Raw genomic sequence first — 10,531 nt, forward strand, 5'->3', positions numbered from 1 at the left:
GGAATAGCAATCCAATAGGAATTAGGCTTAAGCCCATGTATGTTTCATCCTGGCAAACAATTTGTCTAGATTTCATTGATGCACTAAAACCTTCCATGAGGATGAGTTTAAAATCTGTGGACTAATTGGTTTCACAGAGGGAATTTCAAGACAGCCCAACATTTAGGCTCTGGCATGGATACTACTAGATTCTTTTCATAAGATTTATAGTGAGGGTGAGGAATACAAACCAGAGGAGGAAAAAGTCAAATAGCCCAATAACTGAATGGGTAAATGAACAGAGCAGCCACTGCTCAAAAGTAAAAGTATAAATCTTTGCAAAGAGAATAACCCACCCCCTCTGCTCAGAAATGGTTGCCTGGGAAGTAATTCCTCAAGATGCATGTCATCATGCTCAGCCTTCCAGGCACTCAGAGGCCACCACAGCCAGGGGTCTAGGGGTCCTGCCTATTGCTTGAACAGGCAATAGATCTTGGCATCTGTCTTAGTGACTTCCTTATTGTTGGGACAAAATACCCAATGCGTACAAATTTGGGGAGGAAGGGATTATTTTATATCAGTCTGTAGAGGTTTGAGTTCACGGTCAGATGGCTCCAAGGCAGGGTGGCTTGGCAGAGGAGCATAGCAGAAGGGGAAACAGTCTGTGGTACAGCAGGCAGGAAAAGGCAGCGAACAGCAGACCTCAATTTCCGTTTTATTTCCCTCATGCTAGAAGCATATTGGTTAGCATTAGTCGGGGTGGGTCCTCTGTCTTTAGTAAATCCACTCAGCAACTGCCAAAACCACACTAACCTAGCCAGCGGGGAGATCCAGTTACTGTATACCCATAATCCAGCATCGCACACCATGATCCGGCCCCCTCCCCACAGTCCTACCTAAGAGCACAAGACATTTTGGGGAGACATTTAAATACAAGCCATGACAGCTTCATCCATGTGATCCTGGTTTTGTTGACATGCTGACAACAAAAGTTACAGGGGGATACAGGCTTCCACCAAGGTCTCACAGGAAGGCCTACGATTCCAGGCCAACATGGCAGCAATTCCTTCCAGGATCCCCCAAGGTGAATGCATACAGCCCTGAGAGTGAAGCAAAAGATAAACCAGGAAACCTAAGACCCTGGAAATGCCAGGAACACAGGCCGTGAGCAAAGCCAAGCTGTGAGCAATGAGCAGAGCCAGGGCAATAGAGACTACGCAGGCTGCATGTGGCAAGGCCATGGGGGCAGGGCGGCCCAAGTGCTTTGGAGCTCACTTCTCACACCATACGCCCAGATGCCAGACCTGGAGCTACAGTGCTCAGATGCTGCCTTGCTGGGGGCTTCAGTTTGTTTTGGTCTGACTCACTGCCCTGCCTGCCCTCATTATTCCCTTTTAGAGTGAGAATGTCCATCTTGGATCTTGGAAGCGCGTACATTGCTTTTTTAATTTTGCAGGGATTCACAGCTGGAAGTCTGCCCTCAGTCTGGGACTTAGCTTGATGGGCAGCGCTGGCAACACTGAGACTTTGTGGAAAGGTAGCAGTGCACCTTTGGTTGTACACAAGCTAGTCACGTTCTGTCGGGAGAAATCATGACCCTTTATAGATGATCAGGCCACTGAGCTGATCAGTGGGAGTTCGCAGCTAAGCAGGTGATTAGGCGTTGCCCTCTGCATGGGAGACATGATCACGCCGGTGTGGCCCTGGAGACAGTCCTGGTCTCAGCACTCCTTTCAGCTGTCTACAACCTACTGTGCTTCCCAGCTGCCACGAACTGAGCAGCTGCCTTTGACCATGAGGTATGCCATGGGCTGGAACTCTGAAACTGTGAGCAAAAGTCCTCTCACCTTTTAAGTTGCAGGAGCCTGATGCTTTCCCCCTGCCATGAAGAAGTTGATCCGTAAGCCATCTGTGAACCAGAAGACTGGAGTATGGGCTTTCACCGTACGCCGAACCTGCTGCCACCTTGATTGCAGACTTCTCAGCCTAGAAATGTAAGACATAAATTTCTGTTGCAAGAAGCATTGGAATAGCAGCTGAAACAGAAGAGTAGAGTGGCAGGAACAGCAGCCTCCTCTTCCGTTCTCCAGGAAATCCTCCTGGGGATCATCTCACCTGGACATCTTCACAGCCTACGTCCCTTCAGGGTTCAGACAGAAGCCCTGTGGGCCAGTATGAAGTTCCCACTAAAGCTCTCTAGCTTACAAAGGTTGGCCCAGAATTCCCATTTGGGGCAACAATTCCACGTCTGCAAACCTCCAACTTTCACTCTACTTTCTCCGTCTATTTGAATCATTCTTTATGACTTTTCAAGTATTTCAGACTCAGGGTTTTACTGAGCAAATAAATTTGTGGTTCACTTCAATCTAAGCTAAAAATTCTCAAGTCTTATATTTAAAGATATTAAAAAGACATGAAGTTTTAACAGTAATACCAAGAATCTCTATTGGAATCACCAGTGAAACTTCAGGGAAATTTTCACATAAAATTTATTTTTCTAATAAAAAGAGATTGGATAGGGTTCTGTTTACCTAGAAGAGGACAAAAGAACAAGATTTTACCTTAAACTTTTCCATCAAATATGACCCATGCCCCAACCCACTGAATACTTAAGCAAGCAATGCCCACAGCACAGAGGGAGTTGTGGCCAAGGGTGGCTGGAGTCACACTAACCTGGAGTGGGATTTTGTACAGCCAAATCCTTCCTGGGCTCTAGACATGCCACACACATACCACTGCCAACAACCATCAGTGCTCATCTGTGGGAAGCCTGAGAGTTAACTATCATGAAAATTATGAGGAAAAAGTACTGTTTCATCACCAGCAAATGGTCTCCTTGCTATCAACTGAGACTGAATCTACAGAACTTAGAAAGCTACTGCTGGTCAGAGTTCAGTAAGTGGCTGAGCTGTGTCCACCAATTCTGAAACTTTTTGTGAGGACAGTGTGGATGGAGGGCCGTTTATTGTGTGTGCCTGGCTCAGCACACCCTGGGGGCGGGGCTGGAGCAGCATGTGGTGCAGGAGGTTGAACGGCAGTCCCTGTGTACTTGCTTAGGCTTGCCTAAGCAGGTGCTTTCAACTGCTGAGCTATCCTGCCAGCCCTCAAATGCCCTTCTGTCAGCCTCCATATCATTGGTGGTCGGCCATAAAATAATACTGACTCTCTGTCCCCTGTGTACGGAGCTGCCTATAGGTCAAAGCTAGAGAAACACAGGGCCAGCCAAATAGCTCAGCGGGTTGAAGCACCCGCTTAGGCAGATGCAGGGGCCGAGGAGTTCAATCCCCAGCCTGCTGTGCCGGCCAATTGAGTCTGGGCATGGTGGTGTGCACCTATAATCTCAGCACTTGGGAGGCTGGAAACAGGAGAATCGCTACGAGTCCAATCTATGCAGTGAGACCCTATACAGCCTGTATACCCTGTCCTAAATACAAAAAAAAAAAAAAAAGCTAGAGAAACATAAATGATCCACTAGTGCTCAGATAAAAATTTTGAAAAGTATAGATCATGAAAATTAACAATGAATTCCTACAAAAATCCAAAATTGAATTCCATAACTCAGAATTTAAAGAAGTAATTTTTTCATGATAATAAAATTTAGCATGATCTGAACTATACCAAAATCATAAGACAGCAGAAAACTAAATGAGAAGGGGCTCCTACTGTATGGTCCGTTTGTACCTCACAAACCTCCTAATAATGTCCTACCCTCATTTGGACACTAGCATGTTTACTTTCCCTTATCTCATGTTTTTCACATTAAAATTAAATATAGGTGCACATTGTGAAATGCTGTCGTTTCTTCAATTCCAACTCGGTACCACAGAACAAAAGTATTTTCCAACCTAAAAAAATAAATAAATACATAAAACTGTAGGACATGAACCTTAAAGAAGAAAAAGAGAAAGGAGGAAGGGAGAGGGAGAGGAGAGGGAGTAAGAGAGACGGGGGAGGGGACGGCGAAAATAAATTTAAGTGTTTAAATAAAAGGAAACAGCCAATCTTCCTAAACGTTGAGGTTGGAACATACATTACAGGTAACTCCCACCATAAACACAGCTGCACTGTCTCCTTTCATGACATTAGAGGCAAACGCTCTTCCGTCAGGATCTCAGGAGGAGCAGCTGAAGTCTGCCTGCGTGGAGCGAACTCAGGCAGTCCCGCTGGCGTCCGGGAACAGCGCGGTGGAAGCTGTGGGCCAGCAGACTCCTCCCCACACCCACGCTCCCGGCTCTGAGATAAGCACCAACGTTTCCTCTACAGTGTCTAGATCAAAGACGAGGCTTTCCAGCTGGAATGGGAGCTTGTGCCTAGATGACAAACACGCGCACACGCGTCACCAGCACAAGAGCGCACAGCACTGCAGGACGTGCCCGAAATGACTCCTACATCATTATAAAGGGCGCGGAGGCTCAGCCGCAGAGCGGGCCCCACGCAACAAGAGCCTGGGCTGAGTTCAGACCAGGAGGCCACTGACAAAGCAACTCGTTCTTGATTAGCTCCAAGAATCTTGGTTCCCCGAGATAGTTCCAAAGAACCTAAGGACAATTGCAATAAAAATAAAGACAGTATTTTGTATGTTTGCTACTTTCTGGTAGCAAAAAATAATGTGTGTGCTTCAAGCAACTCTTGTAGCTTTCATTTTAAACACACAAAGAAGGGAAAACCATTCATGCCTTCCTTACATGAATTTATTAACAGAAAATTAATGAATAGAAGTATTAGAATAAAGGATCGACTTGATTTCAAAATAGGCTGTTAAGTTTTTTGTGGCATTCAGAGAAAGTTATTTCAGTGAAACAAGAAATTACGACTGTTGGTTGGTGTCCAGAATTGGTCAGTGTGGCTAAAATTGAGACACAGGTCATGCTTCCATCACAGTAAATATTTACAGAGGTGACAATGAGGCCTGTACATTTTTTTTAAAAAAAGAAAAAGAAATTACGCATGATAGGCATGATAAGAAAGCCAAGAGATCTAAGACCATGAACAAGGGAGGCAACATCAGTAACGGAGCCTCCAAATCAAATCTCCAGTGTTTGACCACAAGTTCCTACAAAGTTAATAAGCTACGTAGCAATAAAGATAAGTGAGGAAGTCACCCTGGGCTGAAGGCCACAGTGAAGTATTCCGGCAGGAAATGTTCTCCTCAGCACACCCCAAAGCTCTCCATCGTGCTGCTTCATGATTTGCAGAGTTTGAATGTCACTTACGGAGGAAAATACAAGGGAGCGCCCCTTTGCAGCTGCTTCATCCTATGTACCCTCTGTTACCCAGCAGGCCGTTGTCAGCCACTCTCTGGATGTGGACAGCAGGCCTTCATAACCTGTGAAAATTTGTCCACAGTGCAAATTTCTTTCTGGATCACCAGAAAAGACTAGAATTAGACGAACAAAACAACTCAGTTTTAGCTGGACCCATCACATTTGTTTTTACATTGAGAAATTAAATATTTTTCCTTGATATATTTTTGTATCCTTTTCAACATCGCGTGAGGCGCTGTAGTCTTCCACTGATATTAGCATCCCCATAAAATCATCATGAATCAGAACCCTTCACCACATTCCTCAGTATGCAGATCTGGACACTCAGAAGACAATTTAACCCAAACTTTCCTCTACATTAGCAGGCCATGGCCATCTCCATCGACCGGTCACCTTGCCTCAGTTTATACATTTCCAAAACTAGGAGCCTGTGCGTCCTCCATGTATTCTGATACTTGCTTTCACATTCTGCCTTTCTGGGACCAACCTCCCTCTGCCCAAGTACTTCTGTTCAGGGGAATCATTCCCTTGGTGAGCTAAGGAGCATCTTTCCAGAGTCTTCCTACCACAAGGTCCGCGTGCCCTCGTCATAAGTGTGATCGCTTCAACAGAGACGTGTAGCCAGAAACCCTCAGACCACTGAAGCGTATTCAGAGTCCTAACCTTCCAGGTACAAAGCAAACCAGAGCTCTGGAGCTTCTGAAAGAAATCCTGCCTGTGAGCTACTAGAAAACTGGGTGTTGCTGAAGTAGTTCCCACTTGTCCTGGAATGGAATTGCCTTCCTACCCACCAAGCACCTCTCTCCAGACCCTAAAGCCACCACAATTATCATGAATCAGAACCCTTCACCACATTCCTCAGTATGCAGAGGAATGCCACTTAACAAATCTACCCCAAAGAAATGCAGATCTAGTAAAATGCCACCACAATTGCTCGATAATTTTCATCTCTACATAACATCCATAGAGAAAGTGCTTTTTCACTGAAATTAGTGATGACTTCATAATTCCCTAGTGCTCTGGTTCTTAAACTTCCATGGGAAAAAAGAAGTAGCCGAAAAAGGACAACAGCGAGGTGGTGGACTCGAAAGCTACAGGCCCTTCCCTGCCCCGGGCCACCAACTGAACAACAGTATAGGAACCAGAACATCTCTGTGAGAAGACCAGCTGGGAAGCTCCAGCACCCAAGCCACTATCAAGTGAAGAAAGCGTCCAACAAAAGCTACACCCAAAATTCTGCAACATTTGGTGCCCAGATCCATGCCCCTCCACATGCGCGTGAGCAACTGAGAGAAAATCTCCAGATGAGGGCTCCTCCCTCCCGGCTGAAAGTAAACAGTAGACTTGGAGCCCAGAGCTCTGGTTTATCTCTCACATGATAAGAGGCACCAGGAAGATTACTGCCAGAGTTTGACAGCAGTTGAAAACAAAACTAAGCAGCACATCAGAGCTCTAACTTTATAGACAGCTGCCAAGAAAAGCAAGAGATAAAAGATCTGAGAGGCGCAAACCTCCCGCTGAACCCGTGGAGGAAGGACTTCTACAGCTCGGAGCCACTAGGCAAAGGCAAGGAGCATTTCTTCAAATCCCAGCAAAAGCATTATATGCAATTCTAAGAAACAAGGAAATATGAATCAATCAAAAGTACAAAACAAAACTTAACAAATCTACCCCAAAGAAATGCATATCTAGAAATTACCTGCCAAAATGTTTAAAATACACTACTTCTCACAAAGATACTCAGTGAACTAAAACAGAACACAAATACTAGAAAACTAGATGAAATTGGGAAAGTAATATATCAAAAGACTAGAAAATTCTACCAAACATTTAAAGAATATTTAAAAGCTTCAAAACAATTAAAGAGAAAGGAACATTTCTGAGCTCATTCTGTCAATATTGCTCACCAGGCAAAGAAAAAATATATACCAATACCCTTGATGAATAATGATACAAAGGTACTCAACAAATTGAATTCAAAAGCACATTAAAGATATCATATGGCCGCGCCGTCGCGCAGCTCAGCGCTGCGCAGCATGGGTGGCGCACGGGCTGCAGGTTGGGTGGCGGCGGGCCTGGCTCTGGGTGAGGGCGCTGGTTTCTGCCTATATCGCGTGGCACACGGCCCACGGCACAGCAAGCGCGGGCTCCGTTCCTCAGAGTTCACAGAAGATTTACCTAATGGCTCATACGATGATATCTTCAATGCTGAACAACTTCAGAAACTCCTTTACTTGCTGGAGTCAACTGAGGATCCTGTAATTACTGAAAGAGCCTTGGTCACTCTGGGTAACAGTGCAGCCTTTTCAGGCAACCAAGCTATTATTCGTGAGTTGGGTGGTATTCCAATTGTTGGAAATAAAATCAACAGCCCAAACCACAGTATTAAAGAGAAAGCTTTAAATGCTCTCAATAACCTGAGTGTGAATGTTGAAAATCAAGGTAAGATAAAGGTATTCGTCCATCAAGTCTGTGAGGATGTCTTGTCTGGTCCCCTGGATTCTGCCGTGCAGCTGGCTGGGTTGAGACTGTTCACAAACATGACGGTCACCAACGAGCACCAGCACATGCTGAGTGGTTATGCCGCAGACCTGTTTCGTGTGTTACTGACCGGAAATGGCACCACCAAGGTTCAAGTATTGAAGCTGCTTGTCAATTTGTCTGAAAATCCAGCCATGACAGAAGGACTTCTCACTGCCCAAGTGGACTTGTCATTCCTTTCCCTTTTTGATGGCCACACAGCACAAGAGATTCTCCTTCGAGTACTTACACTATTTCAGAATATAAATAACTGCCTCCAACGGGGAGGCCTTTTAGCTATTCAGCCTCCCCTCCCTACAGTTCCTTGTTCTCCCTTTTATATGGAGAGGATTGTGTCCAGAAAATGAAAGCTTTAGTGTATCATCATGATGTGGAGGTGAGAGAAAAGGCTCTAACAGTAATACCAGGATTCTGACTGGCTGTCATCTGTTCCAAGAGTAATGCAGTCTGCAAGATAGTGCATGGGAACTTACTGTCTTTTTTATAAAAGCATTCTCTCAGCTGCTGATTTTGAACATATTTTAACACAGTACAAGTTGATCATCTCAACTTGACATGATGCTGAAAGATTTAATATTTGAAGCATTTTGGATTTGGGGTTTTTTAATTGAGGGTGTTCAGCCAATAAAAATCTATGCATATATTCCAAAGTCCCAAAAACTACAAAGTATAAAACATTGACCCTCAACATTTCAAATAAGGGATACCCAATGTATGTAACTTGCTAGGTCTTCCAGTCCATGTTATTGATACTAAACAAATATAAGTTTGGACTGAAATCTGTTCTGCTATTTGTTGAAATACCTATTGCCTTCACATGAAGTGGCAGTGACCTTTATATATAGAAGACCCCCTTCCCTTGGAAGTGACTTACAGTGAGTGACACATCTGAGATACCATTTGTATGGGACTCTCTCACTGTTCAGAAACTGCCATAAGAACAGTGTTGCCCTTTAGTAGCAGGGAGGTCCCAAGTTATATCCGCCTGCAAAGCTAGCCATACTGCTTTCAGAAGTCTATTGTAATCATCAGAACCAATTCTCACCATTTCTAGTCAGTAAAAAAACATAAATTAGTACTCGTCTACTCCCTGGGTGCTGTATATGTTACCAATAAAATACTGCAGTCAGTCAAAATGGCCATCCATAAGCAATAGGTTGCATCAACTAACCAGTATAAAAAAGATAGAGTCTGTGCTAGTATAGAAAACATCCATGACGTATAGTTTCCAAAAGCACATGTGAGGGCCAGGGAGATAGCTCAGTAGAGTAAGTACTTGCCGGGCAAATGCAAGGTCCTGAGTTCAATCCCTGGTACCACAAAAAAAAAGCTCATGTGGTAAAGGAAATATGCACAATATGATCACATGTGGGTTTTTTAAAGTAATATTTATGGAAAGGACAGTTCTAGAGTAACTCTTGGGAGGGGATAGAGACTGGGAGGTGAGGGATAGAACTTTTCTATGAATGCTCATTTCTACTGTTTGAAAGTGCTTGTTTGTTTTACCATAAGCATAAATAGTATGTTTTTAATAAAAAGGAAAAAACTGAAAAAAAAGATATTATGTGCCTTAAGCAGGATTTATTCGTGGAAAGTTAAGGTATTTTAATATAAAAATTGATATAATACATCATATTAAACAAAGGAAGGATAAAAATAACACATCATTTCATTTGATGTAGGAAAACATTTGAAATTGTTCTTTTTCTTTTTTCTTCTTCTTTTTTTTTTTTTTTTTTTTTTTTTTGAGTTTTCCCAGTATTAATGTATTGATTGCTGGGGATACAGACTATGGAGAATATACAGCACGCACTGGGGAAGGAATTAGCCATATGGAGGCTGAAGCCACTGGACAAGCCCACGATGAGTCCGTCAGGTAGCACAGGTCAGAGCTGAGGAGATGGCAGGACGACCCCAGGCCACCTACAAGCTATGCAAATACACGGCAGCTTGGTTACTCTTAGTTACTTAAACACCATCAGGAAAATGGGAAGTTCAATCTGCCCTTTTATCTTAAAGAAATGCTAAGAGGGAATCTGTGTGTCATCTAAATGTGCCTCCCCACTAAATTATGCGCATTTCAAATTTTAAGGAAATTCCATTTCTAAAAGTTCTTCCAAGGCAATTTGTATGCCTCAGAATTAAAAAAAAAAAAAAAAATCTATGCCAATTGAGAAAGGATTAATGATCATTCAAAAGACTGCATGCACCAAAAGCCAGTTATGTACTACTGAGCTGCTCTCAGCACTAGCAGGTTTTTATGCCATATTGGCTAATTTCTCCCCAAGATGTGTTTTAACCTATCAATATAATAATATGATATAAATGAAAAAATACTAATCACATTTATTTTTTGTTATGAAATTTTGGGTTATTTCAATAAATAAAAGAAGGAAGTTCTTTTTTTAGTTATTTACATATTGTTGGTGTTAATTCTCTGTCTGAGGGATAGCTCATAAAAATATTTTCCCGTGTGATGGCTTGTGTCTTCACTCTGTTGGTTGTTCCTTTTGGTGTCTAAAACATTTTTTAATAAGATGCATCCCAGTTGTTGATTCTTTGTGATATTTCCTGCACAGTCAGGTTTTTGAACACAAAGTTTTTGCCTACATCTAAGTCTTCTAGAGTTTTACTAGTCTATCTTCCAACAGATTGTTTCTTTTTTTGTATATAGATCTTTTTTTTTGCAGTTTATTTATTTTTTGACATCAGTTATTTTTATTTTCTTATTTTTTAAACATTTTTTA

At 42.9% G+C, this 10,531-nt stretch overlaps 1 protein-coding gene and 1 non-coding gene across 3 annotated transcripts; both read left to right on the plus strand.

Moving 5' to 3' along the window:
- The first annotated feature begins 4,766 nt into the window (after positions 1-4,766).
- Positions 4,767-4,898, plus strand: LOC111816927. The gene has a single exon (XR_002821234.1). It is a non-coding gene; the product is annotated as a small nucleolar RNA SNORA1 (small nucleolar RNA).
- Positions 4,899-7,254: 2,356 nt separating this feature from the next.
- On the plus strand, positions 7,255-8,203 carry LOC101573712 (armadillo repeat-containing protein 10-like). Of its 2 annotated transcripts, XM_023715860.1 has the most exons (2): positions 7,255-7,715; positions 7,947-8,203. In XM_023715860.1, the coding sequence occupies exons 1-2, from the start codon at positions 7,280-7,282 to the stop codon at positions 8,129-8,131; spliced, it is 621 nt and encodes a 206-aa protein (XP_023571628.1). In that variant the 5' UTR covers positions 7,255-7,279; the 3' UTR covers positions 8,132-8,203. The 2 variants fall into 2 exon arrangements, with proteins under 2 accessions (XP_023571628.1, XP_023571627.1); XM_023715859.1 differs by having other exon boundaries at positions 7,255-8,203.
- The last annotated feature ends 2,328 nt before the right edge of the window (positions 8,204-10,531 follow it).

This window comes from Octodon degus, unplaced genomic scaffold (genome assembly GCF_000260255.1).
Source record: "Octodon degus isolate 3935 unplaced genomic scaffold, OctDeg1.0 scaffold00044, whole genome shotgun sequence".
Lineage (NCBI taxonomy): Eukaryota > Metazoa > Chordata > Mammalia > Rodentia > Octodontidae > Octodon > Octodon degus.